This window comes from Amphiprion ocellaris, chromosome 10 (genome assembly GCF_022539595.1).
Source record: "Amphiprion ocellaris isolate individual 3 ecotype Okinawa chromosome 10, ASM2253959v1, whole genome shotgun sequence".
In the NCBI taxonomy this organism is placed as follows: Eukaryota; Metazoa; Chordata; class Actinopteri; family Pomacentridae; genus Amphiprion; species Amphiprion ocellaris.
In genome coordinates, this window is record NC_072775.1 from 10,704,019 (window position 1) to 10,723,774 (window position 19,756).

A 19,756-nucleotide genomic window follows, 5' to 3' on the forward strand; every position below is an offset into this window, starting at 1 on the left:
GAGCAGCAGAGGTGAAGATGGAGCTGCACACGCGACTATCCTCCTGTCTCTGAGCTAAAATGCAGATCTTTCTGAAAATCTAATAGTTCTGAGGACTTGTAAAGGACAATGTTGAGATTCAGCGTGCATGTGTGGATGCTACTGTTGCTTTATGCAGGTAATATTTGGATACAGTATGTATGTTATAATCAGATATTATAAAATATGTTTTAGCCTGTATACATGCATTAGTAGGGTGGTAATTAGTGTATTTTTCTGATTGTCATTTCACATGGTCATATGTGGAAATACTAGCTGAGCTGATCAACAAGTCTGTAGTGAAATACAAAGCATAAGTTTGCACAGTTGCTTTATCTATTTTGAATGTGTACAAGTTTGGCCTGCTTCCCTTCTTTGTTTGTACATATATGCATGTATTAAAAGTTCTAATGAATTGTGATGGTCTGCAGGCACTTTGTTCGGTGACGACATCAATGGATGTGACCAGCAGCCATGCCAAAATGGTGGTGTGTGTGAGAGCCACAATGGAGGATTCCGTTGCCTTTGCTCCCAGCAGAGCCAAAGTGGGCGCCTATATGGCGGCGAGAACTGCACAGTTGCACTTTCAGGCTGCGATGGCAACCAGTGCGAGAACGGAGGAATATGCTCTCCGTTGCTCGTAAACGATCATCACACTTACACTTGCATCTGCCTTGCAGGCTTCACAGGCTCCAAATGCCAAACTCCCACCATCTTCTCCTTTGAGTCCCAAGGCTACATGTACATAGAGACCCAGCTGCTGGACCCAGAAGCCCCTCTTAATGTCACGTTCAGCTTCAAGACAGACAGAGCGAATGGTACTCTCTTGCAGCGCAGAGTGGACGACCTGCTCCTCAGCATCGAGCTCGTGGATGGACGCCTCTGCCTCCTCAGCCTGAGAGGTCAAGGTTCCAGCACCATGGTTCAAGAGCTTCCAGAGTATTTGACCGACAACAAGTGGCACACGGTTGAAGCATCGCTGGGCGGCGTGGTCAGTCTCATCAGGCTGCTGTGCGCTGAAGGAAGCTGCACCAGAGACCCCAGCAGTGAAGTTCAGCTGCTTGAACAAGCTTCCACTCTGCCAGAGCCAGGAGCTGTTCGTCAGAGCCTCTTCATCGGGTCAGTCGGAGGGAATTGGACTTTGGGCAGAGCGGTGGATGAAGCAGAAAACCCGCCTGCTTTTCTGGGCTGCTTCAGAGACGTGTTTGTGGACTCACATCTGGTGCTGCCTGTTAAAGCACCAGAAGAATCAGGAGTCCAAGCAAACATGACGGTGGGATGCAGCGACAAAGACAAATGCATCGAGAGTCCGTGTCAGAACCGAGGACGTTGTGTGAGCCAAGGCTGGAGGAGGCACATGTGTGAATGTCACAGGCCATATGAGGGAAACAACTGTGCTGAAGGTAAGACATAAACACACAGTAACACCATCACATGCCATTCCAAATGTCAACTAGAACATATGTATCAAAATATATTCCTTAAGTGGTTAGTTCTCAGTTATTCTTCTTATATGCCACAACTTTCCCTGAAAAATGCACTGACTCCACCACCCACATATTTATAATATGCAAATTATATAGAAAAAATACAAATGTAGAACAGAATAGATTACAATACAATACAATATGATAAAAAAAGATTTTTTGGCCAGATATTGCTCCAAAAACAAAATTATATTGCATTAAGAAATGTAATGTCTAATAGAAAATCAATACAATATAGGTGCAGAAATAAAACACGTAAGCTAAAGCAAGGTTATTGAGTAGAAAAGTAATAAGGAATAGAGGCAATGATACTAAGGTAGCAAAATAATATCACACATGATATTAAATATCGTACATAAAAATCAAATATTGCAAATATGGAAATGTTTTTTTGATTAGTGGTGGTTTAAATTTTAGCCCCAAAAAATATGTATTTTGGTTTGATTTCAGGAAAAATCTGAGTTTAGGTTGAAACAAAAGCATCTTGGTTTCATGTTTGTAATTTTTAAAAAGGCAATTATGGTTGTGGAGCTGTCAGGGTTGAAGAAAATAATGTTTCTATATTGGGCAAGTGCTGTGTTTTGTGGACCTGTCCATCAACCCCGATCTCCCCCCTGCACAGTCCTTGTGGCTCTTTAATTACATTAACTCAATTAATCTTTTGCTCACAATTTCAATGGCTGCTAGTCATAATGAATCCTAAGTATGGGGTCATTTTTTTATGGAAGAAATGTCTCAATCTGGAGCGCAAAGTAAAAATAAGAGCTTTCAATATAGTGCAGGTACTGAAAATGAAAGCCTTCCCCAGAAGAATATTAACGTGATTCATGCAAATATTGATGTGTTTATTTCAATGCTTTACAGACGCTGTGTGTGCTTGTTTGTGTGTGTGTGTGTGTGTGTGTGTGTGTGTGTGTGTGTGTGTGTGTGTGCTTGTTTGTGTGTGCGTGTGTGTGTGTGTGTGTGTGTGTGTGTGTGATCACAGCATGTTCACCTTGGCAAATGACGCCTCCGTTGGCAGAATTACTTAAAGACGTGCTATATAGGTGGGATCAGGTCGAGTCAAGTTCATGCTCACTCGTGTCACTGCAGAAGCCTCAATGGGTAGCTTTGCAGATAGTCACCCTGCACGATAAAGTTAATCAGTACACTTTAAAGGAGCTTAAGGAGCCAGCAGAAATAGCTCAGAGTCCAGCCAAACAGTCATGCATTTAGAACGTATTCAGCAACACCTGCGACAGGGATTAAGAAAACGTGGGGTGCAGGAACTGATACGTTCAGCTTTGCCAAATCAGGGAGTCTTATTGACTTATGCCACCCTGAGGCACTTTCGTTGGTTGGCAGCCTCAGGAGCTACTTCTTTCAATGAACAGAGTGTGGTTGAAACAAAATAGTTCACAGTAGGTCCACAAGATTGATAATCGCACAAAACTCATATGTTTTATTTGTTTTAAGGAAAACTTTCTTTCTGGAGGAGGGTTAAGTGAAATGCTCCCTGCCAAGAAATAGTCCAACACTTGTAAAACTGTTGTCTTATGAAGACAGAATGTGTTAATTAGTGAGCTTGATAGGTAGATTGATTTCAACTTGAGACAGAATCCAACTTGCTGTTTAGACACTTCAAGTTGAGGTCTCCATCTGCAAGAGCATTACTGATATTTATTCTAATTCTCAGTAAAGAAGTGATTTAAAATGTTCCTTTCTCCAGGTTTTGTTTGACTTGGTTTGGCTTTCTTTCTCACTCTCTCACAGAATATATCACTGCAAGATTTGGGAGCAATGACCTGGAGAGTTACGCTGTATTCTCATTAGACGACGACCCCGGTGACTCCCTGATTATATCCATGTTCCTTCGCACCAGACAGTCCAGCGGCCTCCTCCTCATCCTGGCCAACAGCACCAGCCAGTACCTCCGCCTGTGGCTGGAAGACGGCAGGGTGAAAATTCAGATCAACAACTTTGAGACCCTCGTCGGTCGGAGTGCGGTCAGTGACGGACACTTCCACCTGGTGACGCTGAAGCTGGAAAGAACGGCAGCCACCTTATTCCAGTCAGCCCAAAACCAGGGCTTCATGCCCATCAGGCACGTGGAAGTCCATCCTGGAGATCTGGTGTTTGTTGGGGGGCTTCCAGACTCAAGGGCCTCAGCTTCCTTTGGTGGCTACTTTAAGGGATGCGTGCAGGACCTGAGGATTAACAGCAAACGCCTGCAGTTCTATCCAATAGCTACTCCAGTGGAGTCGTACAACCTACAGGAGGTCATCGGTGTTGCAGAAGGATGCAGCAGTGACAACGCCTGCGCTGTGAGTTACACTGATTACATTGTCCTAGATAAATCTTCTGTTCCTCTCAACTCAGCCGGCAAGCGACAGATGGGTCTTCCCCTATGAGCCGGGTTCTGCTTAAGGTTTCTTCCCGTTAAAAGGGAGATTTTCCTTGCCACTGTCATCTTAGGGCTTGCTCTAGGGGTTCAGGCATATGGGTTCTGTAAAGCATCTTGAGACAATTTGAATTGTAATTGGCGCTATATAAATGAAATTGAATTGAATTGAATAGATAATCTAGATGAACATTATTTCATTGATTCATATCATGTCCTCTACTTTAGATCAATCCTTGCCTCAATGGGGGAGTGTGTTACTCCATGTGGGACGATTTCATCTGCAACTGCCCCCCCAGTACTGCAGGGCAGCGCTGTGAGGAGGTGAAATGGTGCGAGCTGTCTCCCTGCCCTGCCACTGCTGTTTGCCAGCCCCTCTCTCAAGGCTTTGAGTGTAAGTATCCTCAGATCACAACCTGGTGTTTCACTATTCCTGTCCTATGAAGAATTTTGCCTTTAAAAATACATGACCAGGGAATAATGAAGACTTTCTAAAAATGGCAAAGGAGTCGGGTCTGTGCTATAAATAGTGAACCGTCTACAGCTAGAGATTCTATTCCTGTTCACACAGAAAAACATAAGGAAGATTTCCAGTGCTGCTTTGCAGGTTCATTCAGGGCAGTCAACGGTGCAGACACTGATTAATTACCGTGCTGCTGGTTACAGAAGGGAACAGAGTTGAGGCAGGGTTCCTGCATGGGATTCCTCTAAGACGTGGTAATCCCTGGTCAGATTAAGTCTACCGCCACATGCCTGGGGAACTTTATGATGACAAGTCTTCCTGGAGATGTCACATGAAGCGAGCTGTTGATCCAGAGAAGGTGCCAGTCCGATTGTAACAGGTCACATGGCAGGTTTACAGTTAGTTTTTTTCTGTTGTACAGTTTTAAGGTCCCTAAAAAACAGCTTTGAACTTTCACTGATGGGTTAGTAAATAAAGATACAGATTTATTTTTTCAAGATGAGGACAGTTTGGTTATTCCACATTAGAGATTTATGTAATTCTACTTTTGTCCATGGTTGACATGGTTTAAATTGAGTAGAGCGCAGATTGCTATGTACCAATATGAACAGCTGTCATATCAAACCAAACACACACAATCTGGAGTTTTTGAGCATTAAACTCTTAAGCAAAAGTCATTTTACTCCAATACTTTTTTTTTTTTTATCAGATTCAACGATTATCTCTTCCCAGTCCACTAGCCACCCGCTTTGTGTTCTCTCAAAATATTTGATACAATCCTTGCTCTGTACATGAGAAGCAACTAATGTGGCTTACCGATCCACACAATGTTATTCCAGCTAATTCTGGGCAAACTAATAACTGTGTATGGCACTTGGACAAAGGATGAATAAATCTGGTTCACCTAAATATGCTAAGTATCTATATATCAATAACATTTCACCAGAATTTGCATATTCCACATTTAATGATAGTTTTCCAGACTTTGTGAAATTTAACATCTAAACCTTAACTTAAGCTTACTCAAAAAGAGAATTCCAGATATCTACATCCTCATTTGTTTTGCAACAAACTCAAAGAGTCCAACACTTGTAGTCACTTTCTCCATTTTGTGCAGGGAGCAGTATCTTAGGCTGTTTTTGTTTTTTTTAAAAAATCTAATATCCTTTTCTTTTGTTAGATGAAGCTGCCATCCTATGACAAATTGCATCACATTTACAGTTCTTTCACATAGTTTCACTGCAAAATATCTACAATTCAGTTGCAAAATCTCCACCAAATTGGAGTTCTGCCTGCTCAAAATGTAATTAGAGATATTTTGAGTTAGACTTTTGACTAGGTAAAATGATATTGCAGGTATCTGTAGTTAGAACAGCAGCTACAGCGAGTAGGACGTACTATGGCACTGCAACCGGAACCGTATTCTACCACAAGAGAAGCTCACACTATCTTCTCCACTATACCAGCCACAGTTACTGCTGCTGACACTCTTTAAATGCTTTCTTGGACCATATATCCAGTAAGAAGCCTTGCGTGAACAGCATCATGCACAACAATGCATACTAGTCAGAAAGACCTTTAAGATATCTGTTGGTTTAAACAGTCAAAACTAACTTGCAGACATCTCTGACTCATTTTAACCAGTCAGAATGACACTGTAGATATCTGAAATGTATCATCTGTGGGGTGTAACAGGCTTGAAACTTTCAGCTACACCAGGCAGCAAAAGCAGCAAGCACCACTGTTAAAGCTGCAGTAAGCAGGGATCCAGAAAGGCTAAATAAATAGAAAGAATATGCAGCTCTCTGTTTTAAGTCTCTCCCACAAGCAGAGGTACATGCATGTGTTTCAAAGACACAAATAGTCCCGCACTGGCATTTTCTCCTCACTCTGCTGAATGAAAGCTTGTCATTAAACCTGTTAAAACATCACGTCCTCAGCCTCCAAAGGACTTTGTTGCTGTTTATACTCTCTCACCTGATCAGCGTGAAAAGCCCCGTGATTCGCTAAAGTCTTCCGTCAGGGGATAGATCTTCTAAAGCCTGCAGCCAAGAGGAGAATCAGAAGTCTGGTTTCCTGTCAGGCCACTTGAATTATATTATGCTGAAAGGTTATTATGGAGGTTTTGATACATGATGTGAAAAAATAGTACGTTACCCAGTTTTAAGTTGGTCTTTAAGAGTAAAAAACAAGTTGTGACAGGATTTAATGTGCATGATAGTTGTAAGAATGGGAAATTAAAAGTAAAACTACAATAATTAGTAAAAATCTTTTCTTTTTTCTATTTCAGGTTTGTCTAATGTGACGTTCCGGCTTGAAAGCAGTGTTCTGCACTTCCACAGCAATGGAAACATCAAGCGCAGTCTCACCAGCATCTCCTTCAGCTTCCGCACAAGACAGTCTGCTGCCACTTTACTTTACGCACAAAAGGACTCAGACTACCTCACTGTCTACCTTCTCAACTCTCATCTGGTCATGGAGCTCCAAAAAGATGCCCTCACGGTGTCAGTTCAAAGCCCAGGTCCGATCAGTGATGGAGAGTGGCACATGGTGAAGCTCAGCATGGACAACCAGACTCTGAACTCCAAGTGGATGATGGCTGTGGATGGAGGTAAGGAGGAGTTGTCCAAATCATCTGGAGGGGATCTGGGGTTTCTCAGGGAGGGAGCAGACGTCTTCCTGGGGGGACCGAGCCTGGACTCTGGGGGGAACCTGTCTGGCTGTCTGGGTCCTGTGGAGATCGGAGGTCTTCTTCTTCCTTTCCACCTGGATACTGAGCTGAACCTCCCCAGACCTCAGGAGGAGCAGTTTGTGAGGATGAACAGCAACGCCGCTCCCCGATTCGGCTGCTGGGGAGCCACAGTTTGTTCGCCCAACCCCTGCCAGAACGAGGGTTTGTGTGACGACCTGTTTGACCTGCATCAGTGCACTTGTTCCCCCGAGTGGACGGGACCGCTGTGTAAAGACCCAGCAGACCCCTGCATCTCCAGCCCCTGCATCTATGGCGCCTGTACCAACCTACCGAGTGGTTTTAAGTGCGTTTGTGAGCCAGGGTACAGCGGTGAGCAATGTGAGGCAGAAGTTGACATATGCGAAAACAGTAATTGCAGCCACGGCGCCACGTGCCTCAAAGGCCTCCTGAGCTACACCTGTCTCTGTCCTCAGAATCTGACCGGCCAATACTGCGAGTGAGTTGATCTTTGACACCTGAGACTGCACACAGCTAGAGAAGGTTAACAATTCGTACTGATTTACAAACTTTATCTCTTGCAGTGAGAAAATCCCTGAAATCCCATGGTACATTGAAACCAATCCGTGAGTACTTTCATAAAAAAAAATAACAAAAATTTCCAATGTTTGACTAAATGTAGTAAACAATGACTCCACTATTTCTGAGTTAGAATGAATATATGCTGTACTTTTCCATCCGTCTAGACTCCCTCAGTTGCCTGTAGCTACATGCCAGGGTACCAGATGGAACTACAACTGCTTTAATGGAGGAAACTGTTCTGAAGGAGACAACGCTTGTTACTGCCTGCCTGGTTTTACAGGACAGTGGTAAGAGTTGCATCATGATATTTAATCCTACATGGATTTAAAAATTAATGTCACTGCATCTTATTTCTGCTGCCCCCAAGTGGCCAAAAAATATCTGTTAAGGGCATTTTAAGTTTCTCATTAGGTCAACGCATCTCATGTAGAATAGAATAGAATAGAATAGCTTTATTGTCATCGTACATGTGGGGATGATGAAAATATAAGTAGCTGCCACTGGACAGTGCATTGAAACAAGCTAAATACATAACAAAATCACATGTACATATAAAACAGAGCTATATTAAGAATTTCAACACATGCAAAAGAGGCAAGATATATACAGTACAGTGAGGAGGTAATGAGATCAAATAAAAAGCAATAAAATAGAATAAATATGGGTAGGAGATTGTACAGAAGCAGCATTGTTAAAAGTGACACTGTGCGTTATTGCTTTGATTTCAGAAGTCTGATGGGCCATGGGTAAAAATGTCAATAATAAATATAAAATGTTTAAAACAGTTTCTTCTCACCTATCTCTAATTTGACAGAAATTTTCATACCATAAAATATGGGTATTTAAAATGGTATCTGTGAAATTTTAGCTTGATGTATCAAATTCTTTCCAATTTCTTTTCTTTTTTACTGCCCGTCGACCCACTTTCAGCACATTTTTTCACAAATGGAATTTTGACGCTATGTCTGAATGATAATATCTTGAGCACTATTAAAGATAAAAGTCTGAATTTTATTTCTCAATTTTCCATCAATTCAAAGTATGCAATATTGGACAAGTAGATCAAATAGTCACTTATTAAGAGTGACTTGAAAAAAGAAATAAAAAATGAAGCTGTTATGAAAAGTCCCATCTTTGAACTCATATTATCAAAAAAATATATATTTATATATATTAGGCTGAAGTCAGCTTGTGATATTTTCTGAACCATGTGTAGCTGCATAGCACAGCAATCCAATACAAAATATGTGGAATGTCTTTTAATATGAAATATTTGAGGGCAAAAATAAAAATAAAAGAAGTTCATGACTGAAAATCAAAAATATTGCTAGATAGCATAATCCAAGTAAAACAGACATCCCCAAATATTACTCAGGAAAGAATTATTCTGGATTAATGACATGATGCAAAGTAACAGAGCAAATTTCAGGCTTTTTTCTTCAATAGTCCCAAATTTTTGTGGTTCATAAACAGCCTTGAATTTCAAGAAACAGGCTGAAAGTGGGTCGATGGGCAATTTAAAAAAATTATTGCTTTTGTTTTGTAAAGTACTTGATAAATCAACATAAAGATTCCAGTTTAAATATCCATATTTTATTATAAAAAAAGTTTCAAGCTAATCAGTGATGGTTGACACCAGAAGGCTGCTGATGTTTTCAGATGGAACGACCAGATTTTGACTTTTGAAAATAAATTTACAGAAAGATAACACTAATTTTTTTCATTTACAACTATTGGTCCACTATTTACACTCTACTCTGCCTCTAGTTTACATGGTTTTTTGTTCTATAATTCTTTCTTCTCATTTTTCCTGCAGGTGTGAGAAGGATGTGGATGAATGTCTCTCAGACCCGTGTATGAACGGAGGCTTCTGTATCAACTACGTGAACAGCTTTGAGTGTGTGTGCGACTTAAACTACTCAGGAATACACTGTCAGATAGATGTCAGCGACTTCTACCTGTACCTCTTCCTGGGCCTGTGGCAGAACCTCTTCCAGCTGGTGTCCTACCTTGTGATACGCCTCGATGACGAGCCAGAGATTGAGTGGGGATTCCACGTCAATGATTAGAGCCGTCTTTGTGTAATATGATGAAACTGGAGTAAACTGGGTGTAGAATGTCGCACTGAAGCACTTTAGAACCCATTATAGTCCCCAAAAATAATGGAATGCACAACTGGTAACAACAGTGGTTCACTTGGAGGACAGCGACAACATGTTTTAGCTTCATGAATGTCTTCCACATAGATGTGGTGAGTAAATATACCGATCAGGCAGAACATTATGACCACTGACAGGTGAAGTGATTAACACTGATCATGGCACCTGTTGGTATGTTGGATATATTAGACAGCAAGTGAACATTTTGTCCTCAGTGTTGATACAGGAAAAATGGGCAACTGTAAAGATTTGAGCGAGTTTGACAAGAACCAAACTGTGATGGCTCGATGACTGGGTCAGAGCATCTTGTAGGGTGCTCCTGGTCTGCAGTGGTCAGTATCTAGCAAAAATGGTCCAAGGACACTTAGTGTTGAACTGGCGACAGGGTCATGGGCGGCCAAGGCTCATTGATACATGTGGGGAGCGAAGTCTGGCCCATGTGGTCCGATCCAACAGATGAGCTACTGTTGCTCAATGTTAATGCTGGTTCTGATAGAAAGCTGTCAGAATACACAGTGTATCACAGTTTGTTGCGTATGGGGCTGCATAGCAGATCAATCAGGGTGCTCATGCTGACCCCTGTGCACTGACCAAAGTACCAACAATGGACAAGTGAGAATAAGATCTAGATCATGGAGCAATGGAAGAAGGTGGCCTGGTGTGGTGAATCACGTTTTCTTTTACATCACATAGATGGCCGGGTGCGTCGCTTACCTTGGAAACACTTGGCACCAGGATGCACTATGTTACTTGGACACATACCACCTAGCTAAGCATTGCTCTAGACCATTTCCACCCTTTCATGGAAACCGTATTCCCTGACAACCAGTCTGAGGTGTTGACTTGGCCACCAAATTCCCCAGATCTCAATCAAATCGAGCATCTGTGGGATGTGCTGGACAAACAAGTCCAATCCATGGAGGCCCCACCTCGCAACTTAAAGGACTTAAAGGATCTGCTGACAACATCTTGGTGCCAGATACCACAGCACACCTTCAGGGTTCTAGTAGAGTCCATGCCCTGACAGATCAGGGCTGTTTTGGCAGCAAAAGGGGAACCAACACATAATTAAGCATGTGGTCTTAATGTTTTGCCCGATTGCTGTATTTCCACCGACAGTCTACCAGTAATCTACTTCGTGGCCTGTTGTGATTTAGCTATGAAACAGGTATATCTATATTACACTTACTGTCAAGTGCAGCATTCACATAATCATCACTGCAAAACCACTGAATACAAGTTTTGTCTGCAAACAAGAGGCTTGTTCCCAGTGTGCACTCCTTAAGTTGAGACTGTTGTGACCATATTTTAACAAAATTATACCCATGAAGGTTTTTCTGATCTCAGCTTGAGAATAATCGGTTAATACTGGGGGTTGACTGATTATCAGATCTGATATTTGCTGATATGATTGTTATTTTTTTAATCGACTCCTGAGAAATTAATTTTAAAATGAACTTGAAACTCAAACTGGCTACACATCTTCAGTATCAGCCTATCAACAATCATGGATAAATGCTTAAAAGTTCACTTTTATTTTATATTTTTCATTTAAACAAAGGCACTTTAATGAGCAAATTCTGACAAGATTTTAATTTTTATTGAAGATATATACCGGTTTCAAATACGAGTTATCAGTCTCCTTGATTATTAATAATCAGTCGACTCCTAATTAACACAAAGAGCGAGTTCACAAGACCAGAATAGAAAAACAGTGGCAGTGAATATACATTATATGTGAAACTGTATTTTACTTCATCTAGCATACATAGAAATGTATTTGGTAATATTACTTGTTGCACATTGTTTATCACAGTATAATAATCAGGGTCTCATACTGAAAACCTCACATTAGAGAACTCTTCATGTGCCTTAAAGGTCCACTTTTTATCTAGAGCACTGCTTTCTCGTCAGTGCATTTTTGTAACTGTTCAGGGATCTGCTGACATAAAGTTATAATGTTCTGGAGATTAAGAAAATTCCTGTCTGTAGTTAGAATGCTGGATGTTTATATGTATTTATGTACCCTCATATAATCTGATGAAGGTTGTTCTGCATGCAATGCATACAGTACTTGACATTTAAAAGGAAAACATCAAATAAACTTGAAATGTTTGGAAAATGGCTCATTTAATTTAAACCTTATATACACATTTTTCTTATGCAACAGAAATAATACACAACAAAACGCACGACTTCAGTTCAGTCATCTGGTGTTAATCAGTAAACTAAGCTGCAAACAACAACAGGTTTGATGTAAAAATGTGCAAATAAGGCATTCAGATATTTTAACAGAAAAAACAAGTCACACCTAAACATACACGGGGGCCATGACAGATTCAGTAAGGCTCTGCTGGTGCACTTTAAACGACTTCATGTTGAGGTCTAACATGCCTGATTAAATAGTGATCATATAAATACAGTAATCACACATGGATTATGGTTTAGTCTGAACCGGGATATAAACCGATCAGCCACAACATTTAAAACACCGACAGACTGAGTTTGATTATCTCTTAACGACGGCACCTGACGAGAGGTGGAATATCTTAGGCAGCACGTGAACAGTGAGTTTTGAAATTGATGTGTTTGAAGCAGAAAAAATGAGCAGCATTAAGATCTGAGCCACAGGAAAGCTACCATAGCACAAACTGCTGAAAAACTTAATGCTGCTATGATAAAAAAAAAAAAAAAAAAAGTGTCAGAATTCATCACAGCGTGCTGCATATGAGCTTGCAGACTGGACAGAGGGACCCTGTGACTCCTACAACGGGCATCAAATCTGGACCGTGAAGCAATGGGAGAGCGTTTTTTTTTCCGGAAAGAGGCGGCAGCAGGATGCACTATTGAAAGAAGGCAAGCCAGCAGAGGCAGTGTGACGCTCTGGGCAATGCATTCATGTGGATGTTACTTTGACACCTACCTTAACAGTGTTGCAAATATTGTTCAGGAATGTTTCGAGGAACACGACAAAGTGCTTCAAAGTGTTGACTTGGCCTCTAAATTCGCCAGATCTCAATCTGATGGAGCATCTGTTGGGATGACACAATAACACCCGGGTGGTTTTAATGCTGTGGCTGACCATGTAAAGACAGATACTGTCCTTACTGCTGGGGTTACACATAGACTACGCACTGCACTAAGCACAGTGCTGTAAGTCTGCTATGGAGCTGACAATGACACCCGACACAGAAACAAGCGAGACATTTCATACCTTAATCAGTAGCAGCACAAATCATTCGTCGCCAATGAACACACACAGCTGTAAACAACTTGTCAGTCCTGTTCATGGAGCCTACAATCACAGAGTTCTTTGTAGATCCTCTTTCGTATCTTTGGTATGTCGTTCTGTGAAAACTGGAGCGGTCTGGTCAGAGCAAGGCATCTAGAATACTGCAAAAAGAAAAAAAAAACAATATAATGTTGTGAGTGAAGAGCTGGATTGGATCTCACTAAATTCAAAGATGTAAAGCTTGAAAATCACAACACACCTCCAAGACGAAGACTCCACAGTCGTTCTCGTTGGTCTGTTGTGGGATTTTCTGTGTCAAACAGCAGGGGGAGACAAAACATCAAGTCAGCGAGAGTAAAACTCCAGCAGATGACATTTCAGGAAGACAAACATACCTCATCAAACGACACCACCCAACCGTTTTCGAAAGCTGTTTGCTGCTTCTCTTTCGCTTCTGTCATCAAGTACTTCAGGATGTTCTGAAAAGTATCAAATAAAACAGGTTCAACATATCAATACCTCCTTAGTAAAGCAGCTGGAACATCGCATACAAAATATACGTAAATTTATCGTTACCCTTGCAACTTTCTGGAGGGCATTCCCTTGAGAGTCATAAAGGCAGATTTTCTTTTTGACGATGTCAGCTGTCACCAGACACCAGTGAACCTCCAGGTGGACGGGCACCAGAAGAAGGCTCTTAGAAAACAAATCCACCTGGACAGGGCAGATCCACTACTTTTTACCATAATTTGATAACATGGACTTAAAAGATGATTTATTCTTTCATTTGCTTCCAAGATGAATCTTTTTTTTTTTTTTTTTTTAACAAATACTAATAAGTTATCACATCCTTTCCATTTTAGACCTAACCTGCTTTGTCCATCTCTTAACACCATCATATCCTTTGGTCATGAGCTGTCGGTGGAAGAAGCTGTTGAGAAAATGGACCTAGAAGTGGAGCAGAAAGAAGATTAAAGTTACAAAATTCAGAAATAGACATTTAGGCTATTTTGTGTGTTTTTAATTTTAATCAGATTTTGCCGCTCAAACATACAAAAGGTAAAAAGAAAAAAAAATAACATAAAATTAAATACTTTGCTTTACATGGTGTAATAATATATTTTTAAAAAGTAAGATTCAAGTCATTAATTTATGAGAAAAATTGCAAAATTACAATACATGAGATTATAAAATAAGAAATCAAAAATATAGGCAGAAAATGTAGTTTCTCTGGGTCGAATTTTCTCATGTTTCTCATGAAACACGACAAGCAGAGACATTTTAGGTTACAAGTACTGCAGCAGCTCTGTGCAGTTTAGTCACTGTGGGTTAATTCAGTCTAATCTGCTGCAATCGCAGGTTACACCAGATATTTATAGTAAAAACTGTGTCTGCAGTCATGTTGGGGAAAAGCATTTGTTACGGAGGTTGTCAGGGGGTCTACATTCAGAAGCACAGTGTTGTGGTTTAAAATTGAACAAAAGATAAAATTAGACAAAGTGGAATGTGTGAATCAAATTTAAGAGCTAACAAAGATAAGATGGGGAGACCCAGCAGGTCAACTGAAGTTATGAGTGCACTAAATAATCCTGTGGAAAGTGGCAACCCAGCGGAACCCTATGGAAGCCCATGAGCGCCCATATTAGGCATGAGACAGGAAGTTCATGTCCTCTCTACGTCGACGCTCGTGAGTTGAAACTCAGGGCACGCTGAGCTAAGCAGAAATAATGCCAACCTAGCAGAAATAAAAAAAGAGGAGGGGATCCAACTTTGGGTATGACTACTTCAGGGGCATCCTAATTGGATCTTAAGATGATGGGTTGTGGCTTTCCAGGGCGGAAGAGGTGTGTTTAGAAGGAATTTGCATAGATATAAAAGTTGATGCAATGCTTTGTTTCAGCAGTTAAAATCTCGAGATTTTGCTCATGTTTGTTCTTACAACCTCTGTATTGAATAAACATTACTCGCATCAGACTCTGAAGACTGCTTGAAGACTCTTTCCTGAAAACTTTTTGAAGACTCCAAGTTTGATCCAGAATTGATATTTGACTACATGTTGGACGAAGCTGCCTGATCATCACTGGCCCTTAGCAGGCGGACTGAGTCACAACAACAGACGTTTCTATGAGATAAAAGAACTATTGCTTCTATCTTCATAATCGCTTTGTTTAACCATGGCTGCACGTTGCTACTTGATATGAATTATAGACTTGGTGCAGAGCAATGTGTGATAACTGTTGGTTATTTATGTTAGGTGGAAGGTGCTGCAGTAGTAGTAGAAGGTGTGCAGTTCAGACTTCAAATACAGCACTGAGTTCTGCCACATTCAGAAATACTCTGATGACACTGCTATCGTGGCATGTATCAGAAATGGACATGAAGCCGAATACAGGGATCTGATAAGTGCCTTCAGTGACTGGAGTCACAAAAACTGCCTGCTATTCAACGCCTCAAAGGAAATAATCATAGATGTCTGCAGATCCAAATCCCCTTTTCAGCCAGTGAACACTTGTGGTGTGGACATCGAGGTGGTGGCATCGTATAAATATTTAGGTGTCCACCTTGATAATAAGTTGGACTGGTCTAAAAATGTAGACTGCTGGGGAGGCAGTATAAAACACAAGGATGTAAGGCATCTGAACAAACTGGTTCAAAAAGCTGGCTCTGTGGTTGGAATCAGATTGAACACATTGGAGGGAGAGACGTGCACTGAGCAAGATGGAAGCCATTCTGACAAACACGGATCATCCACTTCACATCTGCCTCAATGAGCAACAAAACATCGGTGGTAGACGGCTCCTATCCCTGCGCTGCAGAACAGAAAGATTCAGAAAATCTTTCTTACCATCAGTAATTAGACTATTTAATTCTAAAGTAAACAGATGAGAACCCAGACAATTGAATTTCATTACATCCCACTCTTGGCAAAAGAGAAAATGTGTGCATTTCCCAAAATGTCCAAATATTCTTTTAATTATAAGCAATATTTTATTAACTCTATCTCTGTCCTATCAGTCCTGGTACGCTGGTATGCTTCAATCAATCTAAAATTATAAAATGCACCAACTGAGGTGATCAAGGTCTGCAGCAGAATCACAGGTGCTCAACAGTCTGGGTTGTATCATAAACAGCTGCTAAAGAAAGCAGAATCTATGTCTGACAGCACACAGATTTTTCCTTTAGGTTTGAGATTCAAACACCCACAAGTCTAAACTAACAGTTACATACGTGTTCATGTTATTGCCTATTTCACTGCCAAAAGCCAACAGAAATTAGGAAGATCCAACCATGCCCAGTAAACATGTCGACCTTTTATTATACTGTATTACTGAATTATTCTGCCTTGTGTGTTTTTGTTCATGTCCCTCAAAACTTTAATGAAAAAAGAGCTTTCCACCTTCACATCATTTGCATTACCTTGTGATGGGAGGACTCCATGATCAGCTCTCCATACATGTTCATGACCTTAAGCAGGAACAACAACAACAAATCATCTGAAAGTTACACTTAGCAGCAACATTCAGGCCTCTGTTCATCGTGTAAATCATTCTACTCAAAAACCTTCCTGTAATGTTTGGTGTGTTCGATAATAACCTGGTCATTGAGCCAGTTCTGATCTGCCAGAGTCAACAGATCATCCAGTGTCAGTGTGTGTTTCTTGTAAACCACCTGGAAAGAGGGAGCAGATTTCTGAACGATCGCAGTTTGATATCTGGTAACTTCAGAGAAGATGATGTTCTTCCTGAACGGGCAAGAGGAGAAAATGGTTAGGGCCACAAATCAAACAAAAGAACTACCGCTGTCGAGTCAAGAGTCACCTGTCGCTCCAATGACTGTTAAACTTCCTCTTCAGATGCCTCAACACGTCGCTCTTCTGTAGTGGGATGAAACTTCCATATGTTCTGTAGAAGTCATCGAGAAACTCTAGAGAAACACGGAAACTCTGTCGTTACAAATAGTTGTGAAATTAGACAAAGTAAACCACAAGATAAAACTTTACATACCATGGATGTCCTGGGTCAGTGCTTTGAGACTGATGTCACTCTGAGGAGATGCTGTGTGTTTACAGCTGATTCTCCCATCAGTATCTCTGTGTGTCGTCTGCTCCTGACGTACAGTGACAGAAATGTGGTGTTCTGATGGACCGCCAGCCTCAAGTCTGCGTGCCGTCATTGTTCTTGGTACCTTTAACTGTGTACTACCTTCACACCCATCACTGGCTGTACTCAGCAGGGGTCTGACGGTTTGTTTTAAAGTGCCAGTAATTTCACTACTCGCTGTTGGTAAAGTCTGACTGATGGTGCCAGGAACATTTGTGTCCGAATCAATGAACGTTCCTGACAAACCGTCAGATTTAGTCAGTTTTAAGAAGCGATTCTGCATTCTGAAGGTGTCCTCTGAACCTCCAGTATCACGTCCAAGAGCTAATACAAGGGCTGATGCTCTTACTTGTGAGTTTTCTCCATTTAGTGTCTGGTACGTTGGACTTTTCCTTTTACTTCTCTCTGTCTTTAAACCAAGGCAGGGGCTGGAGCCAGAGTGGATCCGTTTTTTACCTTGGAATATCCCAAAACGGCACTTTTCTCTCCGCTTCCTCCACATCCAAAGTTGTAATTTACAATACAAGCGTCTCTTGGCCCGTCTGGACAGATGAGATACTCCCTTGATTGAAGAAGTGAACCCCTTCCTCCTCTTCAAGCATTTTGCTTTGCTTCTCTGGCTGTGTGTTTGGTGCATCTGGCACAGGTTGAAAAAACTGAACAATGGAGACTCACATGTGATCATGGAGCTGTAGGAAACCTTTTGTCTGCTGGAGGGGCAGGTGGGAGTCAGATGATTCATATGCAACAGTACTGAAACTTTATTTTAATTTCTATTCTTTGCATCTGGGAGATAATTAATTTCCAGGTAATGGTCCACCGTCTCAGATTTAGCTTCCAGTTGATACTTCAGGTCAGCTTTTACCGGCTGTGCCAGCGTAAATTAAAAGTGAAAAGGTGAAGAGTAGCGCTGGATGCTGAAGTATCTGAAGGTTCACCCACAGCTTCACAGGATTTTCATAGCTTAGTTAGGGGGTCGTCATCTGTGCCTTGGCTTCTCGTGACTTCATCTGCACAGTTTGGACATCAGCTACAATAAAGAATCAATGTGTTGTTAGAAACATGGCTACCATGTTCATTTCTTTATGGCTGTATAACTCCTGGTTTCAGTCCTGTTCTCAACAGGCCGTTTCATTGTCTGCAGGTTTAAATGCAGGTGAGCTGCTGCTGTCCACACACCTTCTAGGAATAAGACTCTCTATACATCAGTGATTGAATGAAGCAAACAGCTGACTGCATGGCAGTTAAGAGACCTGAATGTGTGTGCAAGACCAGAACTTTCTATCGCTTCTCACTTTCTCTCAGAGCAATCGTTTCCCACAGAAAGCAGCACCTTGCAAATGGTTCTTAAGTAACTGCAGTCAATATGTAGTCTTAATGGACTGCACTTTAGTCTCTGCTTCACACTTGTTCTGCTGTCTGACAAAAGAAATAGAAAAATAAGTAAACGATTCTGATTATTAAATTGATGATTAGCAAACAGATGGAAACACTGGCCGAGCTAATCTTGCACTGAAGCACAACAGACAAGATGGAAACACAGTAACCCACCATGTTTATTGCTTTTAAATTGCTCCTAAACCCACCACCAACTCTGAACACCCCTCATCTTTACAGTTTCCACATAACTTTGATCTGTGTACAAAATATGAAAAGCTTATAATAATGTTATCCACATTAGCATGTTGTAGCAACAATGACATTTTTAAAAAACATAACCCGCTGGACCTTCAGTTCCTCAATTTTCTGGGAATGCATGAAGACTCTTGTGTTCACTCTAGCAGTAAATAGCAGAACATTTCAGAATTAGCAGAAGCAGCTTTAGTAAAGTGAATAAACCTATATGACTGGAGGCAACTGTTCTTTCTAAGTGGTTCATCTAGAAGCAGTGAGGCGGCAGAATTGGAGCGGGATGACTATTGGTTTATTAGGTGGTGCACAGCAGCAATTAACTTAGTAGTGCTGCAACGTCATAAAGTGTCATCACTCAAGTAGATTTCACTAGTATAATTTATCCTTTAAGGGTTTGAAATCAGGTCATGTTCTGCAGCTTTAAAAAAAAAAATGCGTCACATGTGCACAGCTGCTTTCAGAAGTGATTTACACTTCAAAAGCTACAAGACCAAGAGAGAAACAAACACATTTGTCACATGACACAGCGAGACCTGTGTTAACAAGTACACATGCTAACAAACAATAATATCTGATTCCCTCCAGGCTGTCAGACCAAACGGCACTCTGTTTTTTGCCAGCTTGACTTTATGCCCTTCAGGCACAGACCTTTGCTAAATTAGCTCTTTAGCTGCTGACACAACAACTGGGTGCAACTAATGCTGAGCTGCTAGCTGCACACACTCAGTCTTACCGTTACTGAATCGTTTGTCTCCGTTAGTCCTCTGAGCGGGATGAGTTTATGTCTGACAAAGGTCTCCGGTGTCTGCTTATTGAATAATTACTGCATTTTTTATTCATAACAAGATGTTTCCCTCTCTGAATCAGCAGCGTATTTAGCATCCAGTGTCCACCACAGTCCATTGCGCACAAAGAGTCGCATGTGAAATACGTCACTATGTCCCCGACCAATCATATTTTACTAAGTTAAGGGGGCGGGGGGATGATGCCTACTCTTAGCGAGATGTTCCACTG

The 19,756-nt window shown here is 41.2% G+C and overlaps 2 protein-coding genes across 5 annotated transcripts; one reads left to right on the forward strand and one right to left on the reverse strand.

The window, feature by feature from the left end:
- On the forward strand, positions 1 to 11,900 carry LOC111585407 (protein crumbs homolog 1-like). The gene is made up of 8 exons (XM_023294884.3): positions 1 to 157; positions 450 to 1,421; positions 3,258 to 3,808; positions 4,114 to 4,279; positions 6,639 to 7,536; positions 7,622 to 7,663; positions 7,784 to 7,906; positions 9,436 to 11,900. Exons 1-8 carry the CDS (start codon positions 109 to 111, stop codon positions 9,686 to 9,688), a joined length of 3,054 nt encoding a protein of 1,017 aa, XP_023150652.1. The 5' UTR covers positions 1 to 108; the 3' UTR covers positions 9,689 to 11,900.
- Positions 11,890 to 19,652, reverse strand: LOC111585403 (sentrin-specific protease 5-like). 4 transcript variants are annotated; one of them, XR_008603042.1, is made up of 12 exons: positions 19,476 to 19,652; positions 17,015 to 18,140; positions 16,829 to 16,934; positions 16,605 to 16,752; positions 16,428 to 16,475; positions 13,881 to 13,958; positions 13,587 to 13,724; positions 13,406 to 13,489; positions 13,270 to 13,320; positions 12,993 to 13,171; positions 12,702 to 12,810; positions 11,890 to 12,621 (listed from the first exon to the last, which is right to left on the reverse strand). XR_008603042.1 is itself a non-coding variant. In XM_023294878.3 (10 exons), exons 2-10 carry the CDS (start codon positions 17,850 to 17,852, stop codon positions 13,055 to 13,057), a joined length of 1,608 nt encoding a protein of 535 aa, XP_023150646.2. In that variant the 5' UTR covers positions 17,853 to 18,140; positions 19,476 to 19,652; the 3' UTR covers positions 11,890 to 13,054. The 4 variants fall into 4 exon arrangements, 1 of the variants encoding a protein (XP_023150646.2); XR_002747824.3 differs by having other exon boundaries at positions 11,890 to 12,810; XR_008603041.1 differs by having other exon boundaries at positions 12,702 to 13,171.
- Positions 19,653 to 19,756: the final 104 nt, after the last annotated feature.